Raw genomic sequence first — 24,219 nt, forward strand, 5'->3', positions numbered from 1 at the left:
CCTCGTGACCGTGACCATCTCTGCTCCCGTTCCGCTGTGGCCCCGCCCTCCTCAGGCCGCGGGCGCTGTCGGCCGCTCACCAGCACGCACTCTTCCAGATCCAGCTTCTCCAGGCCGTGACAGTTCTGGAAGAGCCCCCGCAAAACCCCCCGGGGTGCAGGTCAGGGCCACACTCGGGGCTCGCCCTGGCCTTCAGAGGGCTGGCCCAGTGACCCTGTCCTCGTCCATCCCACTGTGTCCTGTGCTACGCCAGCCCGTGCGGCAGTTCTGCGCCGGAGGGACCTGGGGGTCACACTGTGTCTGCAAACGAGGCCAGGGCTGCCCGGGGCTGCATCACCCTCTCTCCACCCAGAAAGGCAGGTGCCTGCCCCTCCCGGTGGTGCCCACGTGGGCATGGAGCTTGACTCCTGCCGAGCAGGCGGGTGGGGGGGGGGGCAGGAGAAAGGGTGACAGGCGCATCCTGGCGGCAGGCTAGCGGGGCTCCAGCCTGACTGGCATGTGCCGGGCACCGCTGTCAGAGCAGCAGGCGCCCGCACGGAGCAGCCCAGGGGTCAGGTGGAGGGCCGTCTGAGGAAGGGCCCCGGCTGCCCGAGGGAGGCTCTCGCGTGGCCGTCGGCCGCCTCACATTCCTTCTCAATCACTGGAGCAAACCCCGCGCCCCACGGGGGCTCTGTTCTACAGGGCACCTGTCAACATCGGTCCACGCTCTTGGAATCAGGGAGGAGTTAGAGTTTGGTTTTGCTTTGTAAAATATATGCCTTACCCGAGCTAGAAGTGTAAAGCCTGCGTCAGTCAGATGGGAACATCGGGCAGCCTCCAGGATCCTGGTGGGTGGGGGAAGGGGGGGGGATGCGGGCAAGAAAAAGGACCGGCTGGTTAATGGTGAAGACACAAACGCCATGCTGTGCCACACCCAACACCGCTCGGACAGGATGCTCCACGCCCCCTCCCAGAATGCACATTTTAAATATCTTCATACTGATTATTTTATCTCATTGTTGAAATACACCAAGGCAACAATTTCTACAGGTGAATTTCAATGACATTGACCCATTTGGGGCAATGTTTACACTTGCGACTATTACAAGGAATTGGGTGATGCCACTGATTACAACATTTCAGTCACGGGATCCCTTCGTGGAACTGTCGTAAATACAAACACTGTCCCCGATGGGCAGAAGAGCGCCTAGAGAGGAATGTGACCTGCCCCCAGGCCAATCCAAAGTTTGGACAACAAATCTAGATTTCCCCCCACAACATCAGCATATGATTTTTGTTTCTAAATACTTCTCTAGCCAGCAAAAACCAGGAGTTACCGCGATTCTCACGTGCCCATACTTAACAGGGATGGATGAATGAATCCATGACATTTCCAGTCAGACACTCCATCAGATCAAGCACGTGGACCTCCTCTCAGACCCTCCCTCGCTCCCATTCCTTGAGGGGAGAGATGAGTAAGAGCTCCCGTCTTCTCTAACAGGAGAGTTACACCACCGTGGGGGGCGGGGGGCACACCGGAACAGACACTTCGTACCGGACACTTCCTATCAGGGAAAGGGGGGAGAACCTAAGAGGCTGTCCTGCCACCAAAGCAATTAACAAAAAATACACACTAATTCTGCGTTTGGGTCAGAGCGCTCTTGTGTTCTCACTTGATCCCGGCACCATGCCCACGCTCCAGCCCTGTGGAAACCTTGAAGACAAGGGGGCACTCTTGGTGCAGGCTCCTGGTACCGAGGGACCGATGAGGACTCTGTTGCCACAAAACTTAGGTTTGACCTCTCTGGGCACCCCTTGAAGGACAGCTCAGAGGCATTGTTAAAACCCAGTGAAGGCCATGACCACCTGGTGGGGAGGGTGCGCACCAGGGATAAATAGACAACCCGACATTTGTAAAGAAAGACTAAGACAGAAGACGGCTGAGGAAGGACGACGCTGAAGAGCTCCTGCGGGTTCATGGGATTTAGAAGACCACACACGTACCCAGGGCTCTGCTCACACTCAAAAAGTAACTGCCAAGGCCTCAGTCATCTTGGAGCGGCCTTCCGCAGGAAGCAAAGGACGACGCGGAGCTCTAAACTGCAGGCACGCACCCGCCCGCCCACAGAGATCAACTGCAAAGGCGAGGCCATTTCTGTCCAGGGCTTGAGGACAATCTCTGTTCATATCACTAGGTCACTACGGCAAGCTAATAGGACCGTAATTCCAGCGGCTACAAACAACACACATGTAGAATTGAAAAACGAGTAAAAGAAATTCATTCAGCAACTACAAGTAACTACAACCACCACCACCAAAAAAAACCAAAACAACCCTAACAAAACACAAATCAGAAACAAACAAAGCCCCGAAACTGAAGCAAACCAACTTTGGGGAAAGGGAAGAATCCGGTCCCCAGAGTCCCCATATTTTAATACTAATCAGATGCCCAGTTTTCAACAGCATGTAAAGAAAGGAGAGTGGGGACCACTGAGGATTCAGTAATCTAGTGTCACCCTAATAATAAAGGTGGCCTTTGCCTGTGGCTCCAGGAAAATTACCCAGGAAATAACAGGTGCATTGGTCTAGGATTTCCAGGTCACATATGGAAATTCCTGCTACCTGGTGGGTGTGTGAAAGGGGCCGACACAGGTGGCACGACCAGGAAAGTCATTTGGGCGGTCAACATCAGCTCGCCTCAGGTGGCGCTGGCTGATCAAGCCCCTGGACACTGAGGCGGAGAGCTGCCTGGCTGAGGAGGACAGCTGCTTTCAGGAGGTGGCCCATCCCTGGTGACACACAGCTCCCTATCAAGCAACTTTGAAGATGTTGCCCCAAGCCTCTTTTGCGTCATGTTTACTGTAATAAACCGGTAGCCGTAAGGATGGTATCATCTCTGAGAATTCCGTGAGTTGTTCCGGCAAGTTTCTGAGTCCAAAAGACAACGGGCGCCAACAGCTGAGCTGAAGTTAAGGGGTAGTGTGGGTTCCTGGGTTTGTGGCTCTCCTACCGGGATGGTGAGCAAGGCGCCCATCCTCGTGGTCAGATGACTAGTCTGTCACTTGCACGGATGCCCCAAAGCTGCAGGTGGCATGTATTTGGCAGTCTGAAGGATGATGTCCCTTTTAATTTTTAGTTTCGATGGTATTTTGGGTAGAAAGATTACACAGAAATTTAAGTTTCCCCCTCAAAGCTTCTACACCAATTGCTCATTAGCATGACCTTTTTTCCAGTGTATCAACAACCCTTTAACTGCGTTCTGGAAATGAAGGTGGAGGAGAGCTCCTACGCTCTGGGCGCACCCCTGGAGCGGCCTTTCCCACCCCCAGCAAAAGCCAACATCGCCATCCTCGCCATCACCTAGTTCATTTGCTGGCCGGCTTTTCCTCTCCTGCGCATCCTTCAAGGCCACTTCCTCCAGAAAGCCCTCCTGGTCAGCCCAGCCACGCTCCAAGTCCCACCAGCTCTGAGCAGTACGGGGAAAGCAAGCCCGGGTACTCACTGGAGCCTCGGGCAGTTCAGGCCCAGGGCTGTGAGAGAGGCGTCTGTGAGGTTGCTGCAGCCGGACACGCAGAGAGCCTGCAGCCGGTGGCAGCCCCTGCAGATCTGCAGCACGCCTTCGTCCGTGATGTGCTGGGAGAAACGACACATGGTTAAAACGCCAGCTCTGAAAACACCGATTTGACCATTGGTCAGCTGTTTAGGATGTCTGCTACCAAGCAAACTACCCTGATCATCTAAACCAGTGGTTCTCAAACTTCCTCATGCCACGACCCTTTCCTACAGTTCCTCTTGTTGTGGTGACCCCTCCAACCATAGAATCATTTTCGTTGCTACTTCATAACTGCAATTCTGCTACTGTGATGAATCGGGCGACTGTGTGAAAGTGTGTGTAAAAAGCCAACGTCAGTGTGAAGGTTGAGATAGCTTCTTTCTCACCAGACCAGCATCTCTGCATGTGGGCGGACCGCCTGGAGACGGATAAAGGAGCGGTGTCTCGGTTCCTAAGATTGTCAGAAATATGTGTTTTCCGACGGTCTTAGGCGACCCCTGTGAAAGGGTCGTTCAAGCCCCCCCGCCCAGCAAGGGGTGGCAGCCCACCAGTTGAGAACTGCTGATCTAAACAAAATAAAGAGTAGAGTGGGGCAGGGACTTTTCCTCTGAGCAACTTGGAAATATTCTTGTATTACTAACGGAAAGTATAACATCTCATTTTTCTCCTCAGGTATCAAAACAGATACAGATTTGATTTTTTTAAAAAAGGACTAATCCATAAAGGGTATGCTAACGATCAGATGAAATTTAGATCTCAGGAAGGCTTACCTCGTTAAATGGTTATCTTTGGACTCAAGTTCTACAAGTTAATGCTTGTTCTACATTACTAGATAACTATCATATAAAATATTTAAAGTAATAATATAGTACCTATAAATGTAAATATTTCCTTATGTTTTGAAAAATAGGAAAATGATATCAATCACTATATTACTGATAAATGCATACAATTCTCCAAAGTTAGCCATAAAGGTCAAAATAATATCTTAAACACACCAATTCAAGTAGGAATATATGCTCACGTGCACCTTAAGCCATCTACCACTATCTCACCCACAGTTGTTTTGAACTGTGTGGTCAAGAGGTCACAATTAAGCCAGAAAGGGGTTCCCACCCACCAGAGACCCTACATTCCTGAGTTGTTCATTAAAAGCTGAGCACAGGGACTGGGGTTCCCTTGGAGAAGTCCCAGAGCAGCACGGGGCAGAGATGGGCTTCAGTGGCCACTGTTGGCAATCGTGGAGAAGGGGGAGGGCCTGTTGCTCACAGGCCAAGGTCCTCCGTGCTTCTGTAAACATCACTTAATTCTCAGAGTATTTTCACAACCAACTGCCATTTTTGACCCACTGAGAAAATGTGAGGGTTATCATCAACCTCACTTTGTAAGTGGAGAAAAAAAATCGGCCTTCAGACCTTCTTGTGAATCGGGCAGGTGTTACGGCTAGTTGGGGACTGGTGTCCCCACATTGTTGTCTTCTGTCCCAACACTCGATGCTATTGACATTCTCTCCAGGGGAAGGTCAGAGGCTAGGTGCCTAGTGTAATAATGCCTTTTGTTGTTGTGTTTTCATCCTGTGGCCAATGAATAGATGACACAGGGTACACTGCCGATCACCTCTCCCCTGCCAGAGGGGCTCATGGTGGTGCCTGGAGCAGATTCCCGAGCGGACGGTGCTCAGAGGGGAGGCAGGCTACTTACTGAGCAGGACTGTAAGTTGAGGCTCACGAGCTCATGGCAGTAATTCTGAATGTGTTTCAGAGCTTCGTCCTCTAACTGAGTGGACAGAGGCAAAGAGAGAAAAGGAATCCAGGTGAGGGAAGTGGAGGTGGTATTGGGGGGGGGGGGAAGGGGGCATTCCAAGAAGAACAGGATGGACACAGCTGTGTGGACCGCTCGGTACCTGAGTGCAGCCTCTCAGGAGCAGAGCCTTCAGGCCCCGGCAGCCTCGCCCCAGGGCCTCGATGCCGTCCTTCGTGATCTCATCGCACCACGAGAGGTTCAGGTACTCTAAGTTTCGGCAACCCTCGCTGAGAGAACAACAGAACCCAGGGGTCCAGCTAATTCAGGGTGAAGGGCACCCGTGTGACCTGCCCTCGCCACCCACTTCCTGCCCCAGAGGGACTGTGAGGACCATCCCATATTCACCGCTGGGCAGCTGTTTCTCCTGTGCACACACTGCAGGTGCTCTTACCTGATCCCTTTCAGAGAGCTGTTTGTGACGGACACACAGGAAGTTAGATCCAGATGTTTCAGCTTGGAACAGAATCTGCTAAGGCTATAACACGTGCTGCGAAAAAGCAGACAAACTAAAGATATTTTCAACCGTGTGTCTTCCTCCTCACGCTCCCCCCGGCTCTTTGGTCTCCAGACTGATCCACATTCCTTACCTGTCAGTGATTTTGGTGCACCCATTGAGGTTTAGGTGTTCGATGTTTCGGCAGTTCTGTGCAAAGGTCCTGAAACGAGAAGCCACTTTTATTTCAAACTCCCTCAGGAGAGGTGCAAGGCACTATGCCACCACCAGAGGGCATGTGTCCGCACCCAGACAGGGCTCCTCCAGGCTGGGGCCTTGGTCTCCCTGCAGTCCGCTCTCTGAGGAAGTTCCCAGGAGACGGCTGAGCACCACACCGGCTCCCTGGGTCCAGACCCCTCTTCATCCACACCTCGGTGAGTCTTCCGAGAACGGAGGACCTGCTCTCTGTTCTTGCCCCTCTAGAGAACAACCAGACGTGAGAGGACCACATCTTTCTTGTACGGTGTTGAGCCATCACTTGGTTACCAGTGATGATTTTGAGAAACCATTTCTAGCCATGGATTTAGTGAGTACTTCCTCAATGTCAAGACCACCAGAGAGGGCGGGGAGAAAGCCGGAAAGGCAATTTCCCCAATGGTCTGGGGGTTGGTAGCAAAGCCAGAAGGGGAACCCAACATCCCCCATTTGCCACTCAGTGCAGTGTACCCAGCCAGGGCTGCCTGGTGGCATCTGCAGCTTCCTGAGCTACAGCTGCAACACAGCGGACAAGATCAACCCTGACTCTTGCTACTAGTCAAAGGTCTCCTAACCCTGGCCACGCTTATCTGTCCCTCCACTCTGTGTGGCGGAGGGGCCGGTGGACGCTGTGCTGAGCTAGAGCTGTCGTGAGACAGCAAGGCAGCTAGAGTCAGCAGAGCACATTGTCGTCAGAGTGGAGGGAACCACAGAGCCCTGTGGAGGCTCCCCTCCGACTTCAGTCCTGCTGAGAGAAATCCACTCAAGGCTGGGAAAGGAACCACCGAGGTGTTGGAGGGCACACCAGCCAGGGCTCACCTGGGATCAGGAATAGCGCCCATGCCCACCAACTAGAGTGGAGGAGGGCCCCGTGGCTTATGGCGCCCTGGGAGGGGAGTGGAGCACAGACTGACTATGGCTTTGGTTCTATGTCACAAACCCCCACCCCACTTTCCCCTCAGAAATCTTAAAAGCAAAATCTAAAAGGAATTACTCCTAGTTTAACTAAATCCCAGAACAAAACTTAAGAATTATGATACAAATACAGAAACACCGACGACTTAATAAAGTAAAACGTACATGGTCAGGCATCAAACCAAAAACCTCCATGCAAAGAAAACAATCTATCCACAAGGAAGGCACTTTTCAATCCACTAGAACTGACACAGAAGTGACATAGATATTTCAGATGTGAAAACCACAGTGGCTAAGAGGAAAAGATTAATGAACAGGATTAACAGCAGACTAGACCTTGTGGAAGAAAAGGTTAATGAGCTTGAAGCCACAGCAACGGAAATTATCTAAAAGAGAGGAGACGAGCGGGGAGAGGGAGTGTGGTAGCTACATAATCTGATGTCATTTGGGGACTTGAGAGGATTAAGAGTGAATGGGGTATAGTCTAGTCTGTCAATCAGGTCATAGCCAATGAGGCCTCTGTGTGGGCATGGCCTTCCCCCGAGGATTCTGGGAACTCCTGTATTTTCCTCCTTGGAGGCAGGAGACACTTCTCTCTCTCTCTCTCTCTCTCTCTCATCACTCCCTGAGAGACACACTACTGAGAAGACACATGACGCTACACCCTGCGAGCTGCAGAAGCCACATGGAACTACCCTGATGCAACCAGACCCCTGGAGCCAGAGAAGCCACGTAGAGACCCCAGCCAGCGCTGAGATGCTTACAACGCCACCGGATCCACATACACACTTTGACAGAGGAGTAGCATTCTCATTGGTAACTATCAAATAAAGAGAATTGGACAGTATCTTTAAATACAGAAATTAAAAAACAAAAACCTGTCAATGTGGAATATCTTTCAAAAATGCAATGAAAAGGACTTTTCCTAAGGAACAAACGCTGCAGGAAGACAGCACCTGCAGAGTGAGCTACAGGATCAAAATGCACTGCTGTCTTCTCGATTTCGGCTTAGCAACCTGAAAGACCGGGTGGAACTGCCCTTGTGAAACTGCCACATCGGTCTCCCATGGAGCCACTGTGGTTGGGACGGCCAGCTGTTTCCAGTTAACAGCCGGACACGAACTCCGGGGCCACCAGGGCTCCTAGGGCTACAAGAAGTGATCAAGCAAGGGGCAGTCCTTCAAGAAGACAGAAAGAACGTGTGTGCAGGGACCAAGGAATGACGAATACTGGAAACGGTACACACGTGGCCGTGTATGATTTTTTTAGGTACTATTTGAATCTCTTTATAATACTTGACTGCTTTAAAATGGAGTCTAGAACACGCAGAGCTAATCTCTGACAGCAGCAATGAGGGGGAAACGTGGTGGTAAGCAGTGTAATTTCAGGAAGACTGTGGTAAATGGCTGTGATAACCCAACCCCTAGGGATCCCTGGGAGGTGTGAAGGGTGAAGCACGGGACTGCTCACCCCGAAGTTAGTGAACCGCCTGGGGATCTTTACAGCGCACACAGCCTCACCCCGGCCGCTCTCAGGCGCTGAGCTGGAGGCTTTGTTCTGCCAACTTCTGAGATTAGCAGCCTCATGCCTGGTGTCCTGGGGGCTCAACCCATACTGTTGAAGGAATACCTACACTGCCCAGACACCCTGCAGGAGGAGAGTGTGGGCTCTGGCTGGTTCTACGGAGCTGCAGTCTGACTTACTTCAAGGAGGAATCCCCGACACCAATGCAGCCTCGCAAGCTGAGCTTCCGCAGGAACCCACCGCATCGCTTCGAGATATTTTCCACCACACGGCCCTTCAATCAGAAAGTGAGAAAGGGTAGTGTTTTTCTGTCTAAAAGCAACATAACCCGGCATTTAGGAGCTGAACATAGACGCAGTCCCCAGATTATGAGTGAGTTCCATTACCAAGAATGTCTTTCCGTCACATTTGTACTTAGATCAGAACAGATAGGTGTGGGTAGCTCGTCGTGTGTTTGTCTTAGTATTCAGTGTACCCTTCTATGCAAAAAAACCATTAAACACATCGGAACACATTGACCATTTTTAACGTAACACAGTGATGATCACGTTGACGTGCAAGGCCAAGTCGCAATTATTAGTCATTATAAACACGATGGTGTAGACTTCGCATTGTTACGAGACGAGGCTGAGGAGCCTGGCCAGTAACTATGTTGGAGGTTTGTAACCCAGGGCCTGTGTTTTCAGGTGTGACAGAAGATCGTCTGAAAGTTCCTCCAGCAGGCTCAACTGTATTCCTACTCTGTACACTGGGCCTGTAAGATCTCAAAGACATCTTCAACTAGCATTCTAAAACAAACAGCCAAGCCCAGACCTAAACCCAGAGCAACTGTGTGTTCATCCTACAAGCCTAGCCCTGAGGGGCTAGGTGGCCCTGCACAGGACCCAGAGCTCTGGCCACCAATCAGGAACTTCAGCTTTGGGGACACAGGCTGCTTAAGGAAATGCTACTTAGTACTTGAAGAGCATGTAGCTATAATACACAAGTAGTCCTCTGTTTAAGCACCTTTTCTTTGAAAAAGGAACCTTTGCTGGACACTGGCAGAAGTATTAAAGGAAACAAACATGAACATTGACTAAGCGCTCTCACCTTTCAAGGTCTAATTTTAGCACTTTCTCATACCTATTAGTGCTCATTTAATATTCATGACAACCTCATAAGAGTGTATTACCTTTCACTTTTCAAAAAAAGAAAGCCCAATGGTTCAATTGTGCTGGGCTGCCCTTTTGTGTGGAGCTGGGGGTCTTAACAGGTCTGTGTGATTGAAAAGTTGGTGTGCTCTTCACGAGACCCCTTTTACTCCCTCCCACAGGGAGGGCATTGAAAAGGGCGGCTCTCTTATTTATTTTTTTTTTAAGATACTATTCTCCTCACTTGGGAAACAAGCCGTCTTGGCGCCAAGCAACCTGTCAGATCCGCAGTGTTGGCTCACAGTCCTGTCCAGCCAGCTTACCTCAGAATCCAGCCAAAAAGCTAGCTGATACCGCTGGTGGCATTTCTTCAGGTTTACTTGCGTATTCCCTAACAGTTACTGTTGGACACAAAATTTTAGGCAACTGTCAAATAAATCTTTGTCATTAAAAAAAAAAGGACTTGGAAATCCAAAATAAAATCGTTAAGTAACTAGGACAACAGTCAGAACCCTGAGCCATGTCTGTGCACAGAGCAGCCAGTGCGTGCCTCCTTTCCCAGTCCGCCACGTTCATTCGCTTTCGATTCCTTTACTTTTGAGACTTTCTTGTATTTAAATTTTTTTTGAATGACAACATTCTCTGCTCCACTGTTTCCAACCAAGAAACACAGGAAACAAACCCTCCAAAAACACCCATATGTTCAGCAACCCATGGAAACCATCAAGATTTCGGACGTTCCATCTGTGACAGGGTACGGCCTCACCACTTTTCTATCGCGGTGGGTGGGAAATACGTTTTTCTTCTGTCCCAGCCTTACGCAAGTCCCAGCTTCCTCGGGCTGCACTGTGCAGTAAGAAAGTGGCTGGTTCTGAACCTATTTCCCGGACATCAGGGTGTAGTTGCACACTTGAGAATGAAGGGTTCAGAGAAAGGTAAGATCCAAGATAGGTCTTTAAACCCTGGGAAATTGCTCTGTGGTCAGGCGGGTGCCTTGAAGTTGGCACCAACTCATAGCAACTCTACTTCGAACAGAATGGAACACTGTCCGGTCCTGCGCCGTTCTCCCAACTGCTGTTATTTCTGAGCCTGTTATTGCAGATACTGGGTCACCCCTTGTTGAAAGTATCAGCCTACAGACTACGTATTGTGAAAGGATCGAACCCTGACACATATCTTCTCCCATGTTAAAGCATGCAGTATTCCCTTTGTTCTGTTCACAGAAATTAGGGCTTTAATATTTTTTCTTCAAATTTTCACTTGCATGTGATTTACATATCATACAACTCAGCAGCTCAACCACATCGAGAAGAGCTGTACGAGCCCCACCATCAGTTTTAGAGCGTCCTCTTCAGTCTGTGCTCATCGTTCCTAGCTCCCCGTCCCCTCAGTCCACCCAGTTACTCTCTCTGTAGACTCACTTATCCTGGGCTTCATGTACACAAAAACATTACAAACAAACAACACAACAAACCTAACGAGAAGAACAGGAAAACAGATAGAAACCCCAATCAAAAAGAAAACAGAAAGTACTAAAAACTGGGACAAATTGAAATGGACCAACAGGAGGATCAGATGATAGGATGCTCTCGATCTTAGCCTAATTGCAGCATCTGCAACGATCCAGCCTCCAATGCCGTCTGCATGCAAGGCCAGTCACATCCCTGGTGCATGGTCAGAGGTTCACCGGGGCTTCATCTACATGTACTTCCCCTTCACTTAAAACAAAAATGGAAACAGCTTCAAAATGGGTCTCAAGGAGATCAAGTGATATCACATTTGACCTATGTCTGCCACAGTTGCCTTTCCAGTGCTCTCTGGCTGACAACTGAGCTTTTCACACCCCTGAACTATGTTCGGAAAGGATTCACCAGAGGCTAATTCCAGGTGTGGACCCTGCAAATGGGTTTTGGGCTTCCACTGTCATCCACAATCTTCTGCAAACGAGGTGTTGACAATCTAAGATCTGATACCATTCCCTCCTTTAGACTTGGATTGTATTATTTACAATCTTTGGATCGTACAGGCTGGTGTGCTTCTTCCACGTGGACTTAGTTGACCCTTCATTTAGATGGCTATTTGTTTGAAAACAAGCCTTTACGACTCCAGACACTATTCGCTCTTCTTTCTGATAGCTGGGCACCATCTAGTTCCTTCACCACACTTTGTTATGCACCCGTATCTTCAGTGATCTCTTCATGAGGGTGAGCATCCAGCAGGACCACATCATAAGATCTGATTGCTCTTAGATTGGGACTAGAATTAAGTATAAGCCCCTAATCCACTCCTGCACCTATGAGGTGTGTGTGTGTGTGTGGGGTGTGTGTGTGTGTGTGTGTGTATGTGTGGGGTGTGTGCGGGGGTGTGTGTGTGGGGTGTGTGTGTGGGGGGTATGGGGTGTGTGTGTGTGTGTGCGCACGCGCGTGTGTGTGGTTTACCTTAGAGGAAACACTGTCATTTGATGTTAGAGAACATTATCAATCATCCAGAGGCATCGCTTTCATAGCCATCAAGCCAATGCTGACTTATGTCGACCCCACAGGGCCGGGCAGAACTGCCCTGTGCGTCTCCAAGCCTGCAGAGCTTCCCAGCAGCAGAAAGCCTCATCTGTCCCAGGAATTAGGGGTGGCTGCTTTAAAAACCGCTTGACTGAGAGCTCTTACAGATGTCGTACCATTTCATGTTCAATCACGTCAAGCAGTATTGTACAACTGCTACCACGTTTCAAAACATTTTCTCTCTTCTTGCATTCCTTGATAACAGCTCCCCGCTATCCCCTCCCTCCCCCACCCCCACCCCCAGGAACCCTTCTTTTTGCCACGTCTTACACCATCCACGATCAAATACAATCCTGTTGCTCACTTCCCTTGAGGGGGCTATACAGCCATGCATGCTCTCAGTACCCACCTCCGCCCTGCCCGTGTCCTCAGGGTTGGAAGGGGATGCAAGGGCAGGCAGTGGGGCAGTTTGATCACCTTGCTGCCACTGGCTGAGGATATCCTCAGAAACAGACTCAGCTCAGGATCCACAGCCAAGAGAAGCCAACAACTCTGCTCCGGATCGCTCGCCTGTGCTGGTTCCCAGCTAGCAGCCGCATTCTCTGGACTTTCTGGTCTTCAGTTCCACACTGTCTGCCGTCTTGCGTCCATCAGCACAGGCACACTGAACCTCGCCTCCATACTTTCTTATTTTGAAAGAAAACTGACCCTACTTGTTGCCGAGCGCCAAGTGGAGTGATCGCAAGGGCACCCTGGACCTGGAGTTAGGGCTTTTAAGTCAACACACACACACACACACAAAATCACAACTGTAACTGCCAAATTGATGCTGGCTCAGAGAGCCTCTAGGGCAGAGTAGACTCGCCCCAGGAGTGCCATCACTGCGCTCCTATGGAAGCAGACTGTCAGATTTTTCTTCTCCAGAGCAGCTGGTGGGCTTGAACCGCTGACTTATTGGCTTGTGGCTGAGTGCTTTAACAATGACACCAGTAGGGCTCCTTTAAATTAATACACATACTACAGTGCTTACCTGCTACTATGTGAATTCTGATCCTTGGCACTCACTTCGTCACCAGTCTGATAAGTCACCATTTCCTTTCAAAAGAACTCTTCTTTGAGATCCGGTGCTCCTTCCAGAGCAGAGCCTATGGAATCTTATATCGAGGATATGGGGGCGCTAGTAGTTGGTTCATGACCCAGCCTAGATTCAAGGTGCCAGTTCATAAGGAGGACTAAAGATTTGACTTAGGCCAGACTGGATGCAATTCTTAACCCAGTTGGTGAGCCCCAGACCCCCAGAGGAGCACTGCGGTGGATGCCTGAGTAGTTCAGCAGCGTGCACACATAGCTGAAGCTAGCGGACAGTCAGTAGCTGACATTCTGAAATAACAGAATTTTACTTGAAATCACATTTTTTTGCTAACTTAAAAAAATTATAGTTTGAAAAACTGTCCAAAGGGAACTGAAGAGACACAAAAGTAAACCAGAAAAAGGGAAACAGATATTTCAACATAATGACTCCTTTGGCCAGTAGACAAGAGTCTGTTCAGGGCTTAGCCAGCTGTCAGCCCAAACCCCCAAAACCCAACCTACTGCCATCAAGTCAATTCCAAGTCACAGCGACAATATACAAGGTTTCCGGGGCTGACGATCTTTATGGGAGCAGACAGCCTCTTCTTTCTCTCAGAGCGGCTGGTAGGTTTGCACTTGGTGACCGTGCAGTCACCAGCCCGACACCTAACCCACAGCACCATCATGACTCCTTTGGTACCACCCAGGGACTCCCTCATCGTTGTTGTTAAGTCTGAAATAAGCAAGAAAGAATTCTTAATACAGGGACGGACGCCAGTCTAAACTAGTTACTAGAGGAGTTGGTCTTTCTATTATGAGTATGAAGCCCTGAGGTTCTTGCCTCGTTCTGAGCTCAGACACCACAATGAGAAGAATCAGGGTTTTCCAACATCAACGGTGGAAAAGCCCTGCTCTGCCCACTGGCTAGAGGTGTTCAGCTCTACGAATTTAAGATGCGGACCAGAAACTCCTCATCTACCAAATTACCTACAGAAAGAGGGGCTGGGCCTCTACACCTGGCCATTCACTCTTCTAGGTTATACCTGGTTAAGTACCTAGCATGAGTCCATCTCACCATTAAACCAAGTTCCTCAAGTACTAAACCAAACTTAAACCCACAGCCACTACAGGGTTTCTAAGGCCATGGATCTGTACCGGGACAGACAGCTGCTTCGTTCTCCCAACGAGCGGCAGATACAGAAAGGACACCCAGGCAAACACCCATGGAGCGCCGTCTGCGTGAAGAACCAACCGGGCTGTAATGCGCCCCTGCTGCTGTCACTGAGTTCGCAAACCCAGAAGTCCATAGGTTAACCCAGCGCAGATAATAAACTTCAGAATCGCAAGACCCTTAGACCAGCATGACGTAAAATATTCTTTATTCTACCTCTTTTCCTTTTAGGTTGAAAATTTCGTTATTTAATAGTGTAATGAATTGAACTGTGCCCACCCCCACCCCCCAGTATGTGTTGAAAACCTAAAGCCTCTATCTATAAATACGACCCTGTTTGGAAACTGGGACTTTTCTTCGGTTATGTTAAGGAGGCCATACCGGGATAGGGTGGATTCTAAACCTAATAACTTCTTTGCCATAAAAGGGGAGCAGCGTGCGCACATGCGCACACGAAAGACAGATAGCAAAAATCATCAAAAATTTCCAGCAGCACTAGAAGCTACATAGACAGGTCTCTCTCTCCTTAAAGCCAGGCTCTGAACTTTCAGACTTCTTGCCTCCAGAAATATGAGAAAATAGAATTTCTGCTCTTGAGAGCCACTCCCTACTAGGTAACTGAGGCGGAGAGTAAAGCTGGCTTAAAAGTAAACTTTCATTTAGTCAAGTTACCACTCTTAAATGTAGGTATCCATATATTTTCCAGATTAGTATTCCAGCATCTTAGCATTAGCAAATGTTTAAAAAGAGTACTGCTTCATTTTATAGAGCTGAAACGTAGGCACTGGAGAAGCGTGGCAGAGGACGGGGGACACGTCAGCTCTCCCGCTTCACTCCATGGCTTGTGCTGCTGCTATTTCTCCATTACTGATTCAGAATCTGAAGTCTCCGTGGAGCTTTTGAATTACATACTTGTCAAGAGTTACTTTAGCATAAAGCACTATTAATGGTGTAGGTGGGAGGATTTAAAAGTTGAGATGAAACTCAAATTAAAATCTTAAACAAGAGGGGAATACACTAATATTTACTAATACAGTAAAAAATAAAATACACCCTGAATTTTGGCCTGGAAGTAGGTAAGTATCTTCCAATATTCCCCCCTCTCTGTTCCATCTTGGCACCTATTATATGTGAACGAAGCACAATAAGCAGAAAAGAGGACAGTTTACTTAGCTTAAACAAACCACTGCTGCTTCATACAGTGAGCTTACCTCTACATCCGTCTGAAAGTTGAAAAGGTCTATTCTTTGCCAGTTGCTTCCATCCAGAGCTAAGATGTTCCACGCCTGAGAGGTGGGGGTAAAAGAAGGTGGATTGGGGGGAGAAAGAGAGATAATTATTGAAACTGTTAAATAAATCATAGTTTGACGCAATCTCTGTATTTCAGAACTTCTATTACAGATATAAGAAAATGAGGAAATGAAATAATATCAGGCTATATTAAATATAACATAATAAAAATTTTAACTGTTTGCTTGAACCAAAACCTATTCTCATCCTAATAAAGTATTAGTTTTGTTGATAGAAAACATAGCTAATACTCTACCTTGGAAATCTGTGCACATCGGCACAAAGTTACTATGTCCAAGAAGGAAAATATTCTAAAAGGGGGAAAAATACAAAAATGAAATGATGTTAATATTTCAGGATATTTATAACTCGAAAGGTAAAGCCTAGTGTGCCATCTTGAATATACTCATTTTTTCAAGATTCCTCAATTTGCAATGCATTATGATGTTACATCACCACTGAGAAACACTAACCATTCACAGGTTCAGATGTTTTAGACAGTACACAAATCCTCTTAAAAGCGCGATGCACTCAGCTTTTGCTGGCATTTACCTTGTTTAAAGGAACTGGCCTGGGACCGCACTCCTGGCCACGCGACACGGCAGGAGAACTGTCCCCAGGTTTGCCAGAGCTGAGTGCGGGAATCTTCACCAATGCAGACTGCCACCCCTGCCTTCTCTCCGAGTCAATGGTGGGTTTGAATCACTGACCTTTCAGTTAGCAGCGGAATGCTTAGCCAACATGCGACCAGGATTCCTATGACATAAGATAGATCGCATATCAAAATGCAACGACCAACTCTCTAATCTCCCAGGCCCAGAGCCAGGCGACAGCTCTTAACACATACTACAAATGCCTTTTAGTGGTAGACACACCAAACCAAGTATCGCAGGCAAGGAAAGCTCAATGGTAAAACTTATTCAGACGGATGCATTTGTTCACTGGGCAGAGGATAGAGCTGATTGGCAAGGTCCGTCAGTGACCAGTTCTTCCTGGGCAAAATCTATGAAGCCACAGGAGATGGGAGCGATGGGGAAAACAAGAGCAGAGAAAAGCAATCAGAAACATCGTTGACATCCATTACTCCACAGAGGCAGCAGCAGCAGCCAGCACAGATCCGATTGGGTCCAGTTTCTCTGGCACTGGAGGAGAGGAGTGGCTGCTGACGGCTTGATGACAAACAGCAAGATGCGCCTCCACTCTGTGGAGCAGCAGCTGACAACAGAGCGGCTTTGCTTTGTGCTGAGGTCAGGGACAAGAATAGCATTTTAATTCTGGCCCTGTGTTTGTGTGTGTGGAAGCACAGGAGTGAGATGACAGAAAGTCTCCAGAGTAACAACCAGTGGTAAGTTAAAGGTCCCTGGGCTTGGTGAAGGTTAGCGGAACAATACAATGTACCAGGAATATAAAGCCTACGGTAATATCCCCACAAGCAGTGCCACAGAGGTAGTGACAGCGTGGATTCCAATCTACAACATGAGTTCCCATCATCTTCTAGTGGGAAACAGAGGGCAGGCCTTCAAAGACTTAGCCGATCTTGTACTTCGGAAAATGAAGGTGGCTGAAATATGCATATTTAAGTGCATGTATGAAATCTATTTCAAGGTATCTCTTAGGCCTGCCTCTAAGGGAAATATCTTTCCCCCACTCACAGGTTTCTTGCTCCAAATGTTCAGCACGTGTGTTAGAGAGCCAGTCCCCAACCAGCCAGAATGATTGGCAGGTCGCGAAAAAGAAACTAGTCTGACAGTAGAATTACATTACATGCTGGGTTTGGTTCTCACGTACAAAATGAAGGTGAAAACAGAATTAGCTAAATTCCCTTAGAAGATCCCTCAAGGTTGTGTAAAATGGAGAAACCACATATTCTATTATTTCTTAGTGATAGAAACATTGATAATAATAAAAACAGCTGACAGCGATTAGCTATCATGGATTAGAGAGGATCCCCTCAAAAGGTGTCACCTTGGCTGGACCATAATGCCCAGTTTGGCAGTCATGTAATAATGCAGTCATGCCCACGATGATTGCTGATCAATCAACTTTAAGAGGACTAGGGCCGATTGCAACACCCTTGCTCAGGAGACAGCCTTGACCCCACCTAAAGGTGATTTCCCTGGGGGGTGGGGTGAGGTGGCCTACATCATCTTTTATCTTAAAAGCGATAAGAAAAAGCAAGCAGAGATGGAGGGATGGATCTGTCTACCACCAGGAAAGAGGAGCTAGAACAGAGATGTCCTTTGGACCCCAGGTCTCTGTGCTGAGAACCTTCTAGACCCAGGGGAAGAATGATGCCAAGACACATGGAGATTTCCAAGGAACCATGGGCAAGAATCACCAGGCAGAAGTTCCTATCTGTCATCTCATGCTTATTACCCAATGTTATAGTTACTGAGTGAAAAGGCCAGCGGCAGCTTGTGCCGTTTTCTCTCTCCTGCCCCTACCCTATCTCCTTTGGCAATGGACGTACGCACGTAGGAATGCCGGGACTCCAAGCTGCCCAAAATGCAGCATACACCAAAGTCCAAAACCAAGTTTCAGAGCATAAAGTCAATGCCCGGAACGACACAGCCTAGAATACAGGCAATAGATACAATAACGGCAGAAGCTACAGCAGTGGAAGATGAGTCTGGTCCCTCCGAAACACTTTCTCCTGGACATTGCTTCCTATCGCAAACAACCCCATCCTCCATGAGATGAGCACTGCAGGAGCACCAGGTTGTAAGTGTGTATAGCTACGTGGTAGGAGAACTACTTCTGGAGTGGGCATTTTATCTCATTGGTTTGCTTGTCCTTCTGCCAACAAGATCCTAACTTTAATGACGAGCCTTCATAATCTTGATTTCAAGTCCTTCAATTCTGTTCACCTTCATCAAATATTGGTTACTTGGGGCTATCTTGCTTCTCTGAACTCCCACTTAAGTTTTACGATCAGCATTATCAATGTCAATAAACTTTCTATAACTGTTTGTGAAACTGGTGACTGAAATGGTTTTATTAAGTCTTTGATTCGGAAACATTAAAGACTGAAAACCTATTGCCAACTCAAAGCCATCTAGATGTTCTTATCTTGTAGAAGTTGTATAGTTCTGCATGTTATGGCTGGCTCTGTGGTAACTGTGCATTCAATGATGTGACAGTTGTAAGGTCTCTATCTAGATTCTTTTGGTTATTTCTTGGCATGTGGATTCTTACGACGTCACTTCTTGAGAGACTCCCCTCTCCCCTAGAATTGCCTTTGCTCTTGTGAAAGATCAGCGACAATTGGCCGGGACTACGAATCTGGTTTGGGTTACTTCTGGACGCGCTTCTGTTCCACTGCCTTGTCTACTTTCTATCGTCACAGTCTTGATTGCTGCAGCTTTACCGCAAGTCTGGAAGTCAGGTCCTGTCAGTCCTGCGTCTGTTCTTCATTACCGTGCTGGTTATTGTGAGTCTTCTACTTTTCCATCTAAATATTAGATCAGTTTACTGACAGGCACAAAATAATTTATTTTGATTGGGGTTTGTACTAATTCAACAGATTAAATTGGGTATAGGTGGGGAATGACATCTTAACCATACTGAGTCTTCCCAATATAATTTGTAATTTCTATTTACGTAGAGTTCCTTTGATTTATTTCATCAGAGGCTTTAGTGTTCTGCATATAGCTCCTGTATTAATTTGTTAGACTTAAAAAGAAATTATTTCATTTGAGAGGGCACTGTGACTAGAAGGAGCCACGGTGGTATGGTGATTAAAGCACTTGGATTTCAGCCAAAGGGTTGGTAGTTCAAACCTACCAGCCACTCTGCAGAAAGATGTGGACAATCTAGTTCCAAAATGATTACAGTCTAGGAAACCCACATTCTGTCACATGGTGCCATTCCGAGTTGGAAACGAATTTGACAGCACCTCGTAACAACAATGCAACTGGTGCTGTGCTTTAATTTCAAACTCCAGTTTCCATTGCTAGGACATAGGAAGTAATATACAAGGCATAAAGATAAGGGTCTATGACTCTTTTTGGAGGGATAATATAGTAATATTTGTGTTTCTATGAGCATGTAAGGTATAGCAATGGGTCTAATAACAACTGTTTTTTCAAGCAGCAGTGAGCATAAACAATTTCAAGATTATCGTAACAACGATAAACAATGGAAACGCCTGGGATTTCTCTTGCTGACAAAGTCCTCAGTTGCTTTCAGGTTGATCTGACGAATTGAACACTTCAAGTGTCAGAGCAGAATTGTACTGCATGGGGTTCTGAGCCATTTGTACGCGCTCGATCCTAACCAGTGCATTTAATCCCTTTATAGTCAGTATAACAACAGATCACTATGACTGTCATTTTGCTGTTTTTGCTGTGTGTGTGCACGATTTCTTTGTTCCACATAATTTTCTGTGCCAACCTCATTTTGTTTATAGGTTCTCTTGTCATTTTCTTCCTTGCTGTGTATCTACTAAAGCTTTATAATTCCTCTTTTTAACTGTAATGAGGTTTATTAATTTTCTTCGAGGTTATCTTGTCATGTATTAATTTCTTCCCATGTTTAAACAGTCTGTTCTGTCTTGAAATCTACTTGACTTCCTCTGTTTGGAAGTTCTTTAACTACACCAGCCCCTCTTATTATCTGTAATTAATTGTTTTTATACAAATCACTCCCTGGTTCACTATTTTCAGCTTTATACTTTTGATACCATATATCTGCATTGACGTCTGGGTGGCGGTGTCACACATGTTGGCCTGAGATTGTTGTCCACTGTTGCGATTCTCTGTCCAAAGAAGTCCATTTACTGCTTCCTGTAAGGTTGGTCTGGTTTTCACAAATCTTTAATTTTTGTTTACCTGGAAATGACTGGTGCCACCGTCACCACCTACATGCTGACAAAGACATACAGCTCACGCCTAAGTCTCTGTATGCCCTCTGCCTCACCTGCCTGCACTCCTTCTCCCTGTGCCCAGTGCTGCACCACACTGGCTTGGGGTCTTTAAAACCACTAGGGGGATCATTAAAGGGAAGCTGCTTTCCTTTTCAAAAAGAAGGGAGGGGCGGTTAAGGGACCAGGAGGGGTGTGCACCAGCCAGGCATTTTCCGGGCAGATGTTAAACTGTACTTCAAATGGTTTGCTTATTATTTCTAATGGGTAAGTGCAGCATCTGTAATGGCTACTTGAGTTACTCCTTCAATCACTGTACCTTTCATTAGTTTCTGCCAGCTTCCCGAGCTTCCTTTCCTTCAGTAGGATACTCAACAGAATGAGGATTTGCACTCGTCTTCCTTCCCAGTTTTGTAAGAAATTATTCTAACATTTTACCGTGAACAATTCCGGTAGGCTCGATCACTCTCCCTGGCCAGAAGTTCCCACAGCTGTTTTTCTTCTTGCTTGTTTTCACTTGATGTATCTTAGGAACATTTCTGTATCATCACAGAGAGAAAAGAGAGGCCTGCCCACCAGCTCCTCTACAGCTTGAGACACCCTTGTTAAATGTGTAGATTCAGGCCGTACCTTGTGTGCTCTCCAGGACTGTTGATCAAAGTATCAATCTTCCGCAAGGGGTCTTAGATAAAACAAGGCCTCTCACAAGAGGTAAAACACCCATAAACTTTGGAGACATTAGCTGACACTCAAAAAGCCTGGCTTACATCAGTTTTCCAATGAGACTGTCTCTCAGTAAACCAAAGTCAAACTACCAGAAAGAAAGCATTTATAATGCACTGAATTTTCTTTACCCTTTTCCTTAATCCCTCCTGTCAAATGAAGACTTCTCACTGAACTAATTGCCCACAAATTTCATGGTCACTTAACTAGTCACTAATAATTTCTTTGTTACTTGCCTATGAACTGTGCTCTCTCTTTTAAAACAGGGAACTTGGCATCAACTGGGGCTGGATCCCTCTGCAAGTAGAGTTTAGGACATTTTACAAATACTTGTGAAAGAACTCAAGCGGTCTTTGCAGCGTTCATTTTCATACCCCCTCATCAGTTTCTACAGCCACGGGGACTGGGACTGCAGAGGAAAGCCCCCAGTTACATGAAGGACCTCAAGCAGCAGTTGGAAGTTTCAGGAATAAGGAGATGAGGACCCTACCAGATCTTGCCGGCTTCTTTTCCTGGCTCGTCACCTTCTCCATTTCGTTCATCTTTCCAGTAAGATTCGGTGACATGAAAAAGGTCGTCCTGAGGTTAAATTTTCTGTGGGTGTCCCACATCCCCCACTTGCTAAACCACTACTGTCCTGTTTGTGAAAAACAGAAAATATATACCACGGATCACGCAAATTATCGTCTTGTCTTGATAGATCTCGGTACTCTGACACCTTGAAGCAGAAAAGATCCTGGTATTCTGACACCTGACGCACCCAGCAGAAGATCAGAAAATGCCCGTCTTGGCTCGATAGAGTCATGCTGTGAGAATAATAAAGTTTGTGTTCCCTTCTCCTTCCTGGATACACCCCTCACTACATGTTCTAGCCCTGGAATGGGAGCTGGCTGGAAGGGAAGTCCCAGGTGACGACAGTAATGCTTCCACGGCTCACAAACCACGGGCAGCAAACTTACCCTGCTGATCTCCTCACACCCAAATCTTTCCTTGAGGAATAGTTCACATCTCTGGTTGAGACCTCGGGTGTATATCACACAGATAAGACACAATCTGCCCAACCTAACGACATTAATGTAGAGAAGCAGATCTTGAAGCAGAGTACCACTAAAACAAAAACATAAAATGGATTCTGCCGAGCGACTGGTCGGGCAGGCACCTTCGAGGCTGAGAAGACAAAGACGTGGTTAGGTGCCCTGCTGCCTGTGAGAGCGGAGGGCTGGTTAAGACATCAAGCAGATCTAGAGAAGAGGTTGGGCGGTTTTGAAATGCTGGTTCTCCTTACTGTGTTTAGCAAGGCATTATGAGAAGGGACATAGCCAGGAGAGAAAGGGCCAACTTTTGCGCAGTCGTCAAAAGGCGAGAGCATACAGACATTCAGGGCCTCCGAAGATTTAAAAAGCTAACTGCTGCTAAAACGTGCACATCAGAACAAGACTGGAAAGCACTTTGTGCCACAAGGGGGCCCTCAAGAAGGACAGTCTACTGAACAAAGTCAGCCCGAGAGTAGCGATCAGGCCTAGCTGTCCCCTTTCCTTGCAAGCCCATTGCTTCAGAAGTCCCCAGAGAAACAGCATGAGGAAAAAGTGGCCCGTGAGACAGGAAACGAACACGAGAAGCCTCAGGCTTGAGTTGAGAAAAGACGAAAAACCACCAAATTCTCTCCCAGGAGTTGATTCCGACTCATAGCAACCCTTATCAGTCAGGGCAGAACTGGCTGGTTTCCAAACTGTACTCTTTACAGGAGTAGAAAGCCTTGTCTTTTCCTGAAGAGCAGCTGGTGGTTTTGCACGACTGGGTTTTCAGTTAGCAGCCCAGGCACAGAGCTACTGTGCTACCAGGACTCCTAGGGGCAGTCAGTAGCACTCACACCAGGAGAATCACACACATGACAAGTCTACTAAATTATCTCAAAGGACCCGTAACTTGACCAAAAACACGATGCAAACACAACTTAATCTTCTCTGTCCAAAACTGAACAAGTAGGAGATGGCTTCCAAGAGGCCCCTTCTCGAACACTCCTTTCAGAAACAGCCATGGAGGATAATGGTCAATAAGGACCCTGCCAGAGTTGGAACTGAGTCACAAAAACGATAGATAAGGGAGTGCCTTCCAGAAAGCAGCATAGGAACAGCCCACTGTCGAGACTAGACACACATAATGACTGTGTCTTCAAGACCCCCCTTCTTTAAGGGGAATGTTTATGACAGTTATCTTGTCCCTGCTTTTGACTCAGGGGCAAAGACAGAAATGGGGAGAGAGTAAGAAAACCATTAAGAACCATATCCAGGTCTCTCAAGATGACGGACTTTAGGCTGGATGTGAATAGGTAGGATACGTACGAGTGTCTCTCGGGGGTGCAGTATGGGTATCTTGTGTTTGCAGGAGGAAGAGTCACTAACATGGAAATTTGATCACCACAAAGGCCAATTAAGGCAAGCGGGACCGCTGTTCACAAAGTTTTGTTAGGTAACCAGAACAGGGGCGAAGGGGTTGTCTCACCAAAAGACTGCATAGAGCCACAACAAAGGGTTTGGAAAGAAATCAGGCACATTAATTAGACACCTCTGGAAAGATGCAAACTGAGCATGCTCCCACACAGGCCCAGGTGGGAGGTCCACTTTAGTGCACAGACTAGGCCCAACCACAGAACACCCAGGTGTACCTAAACTCAGCCAAAGAGGACGGCCAATACGTTCAACCTCGCCTCCCTAGCCTGTCACAGGAAGGCCAAGCCTTTTTGACTGGGTGCGCTCTTGCAGGTTGGAGACCCACACACGCTGCCCGGATCCTGGAGCCCAAGCTCCCTCAGGCCTCTTTCAGGGCAGTGCTCTTTGGGGACTTCCTGTGAATACCTGAAACCTCCCTTTTCCTCATAAAAGTTCCACGGATTTACTAAAGTGCTGAATTCTTTCAGCTTTGGGAAGCAAAAGTGAGGTGTAAACCACCCAGAAACCTAGCAGTGCCATGTTTCGCTCTTCTTCCTCGGCCTCTCTGACCTGTGTGCCTAGGA

General features: G+C 47.5%; 1 protein-coding gene across 2 annotated transcripts in view; it reads right to left on the minus strand.

Annotated features, from left to right (window-relative positions):
- Positions 1–24,219, minus strand: part of FBXL2 (F-box and leucine rich repeat protein 2) — a 97,530-nt gene that overhangs the window by 14,693 nt on the left and 58,618 nt on the right. The window contains exons 3-12 of one of the 2 annotated variants that reach the window (XM_075547087.1): positions 15,879–15,933; positions 15,544–15,618; positions 8,642–8,736; positions 5,923–5,991; positions 5,727–5,822; positions 5,436–5,562; positions 5,234–5,308; positions 3,482–3,612; positions 764–824; positions 81–125 (exon numbers count right to left, since the gene is read on the minus strand). In XM_075547087.1, the coding sequence (XP_075403202.1) occupies positions 81–125; positions 764–824; positions 3,482–3,612; positions 5,234–5,308; positions 5,436–5,562; positions 5,727–5,822; positions 5,923–5,991; positions 8,642–8,736; positions 15,544–15,618; positions 15,879–15,933 (829 nt within the window). Of the gene's footprint in view, positions 1–80; positions 126–763; positions 825–3,481; positions 3,613–5,233; positions 5,309–5,435; positions 5,563–5,726; positions 5,842–5,922; positions 5,992–8,641; positions 8,737–15,543; positions 15,619–15,878; positions 15,934–24,219 lie in introns of those variants that run through there. The other variant, XM_075547088.1, reaches the window with a different exon arrangement.

The sequence above is a fragment of the Tenrec ecaudatus genome, chromosome 4 (genome assembly GCF_050624435.1).
Source record: "Tenrec ecaudatus isolate mTenEca1 chromosome 4, mTenEca1.hap1, whole genome shotgun sequence".
Taxonomy (NCBI): domain Eukaryota; kingdom Metazoa; phylum Chordata; class Mammalia; order Afrosoricida; family Tenrecidae; genus Tenrec; species Tenrec ecaudatus.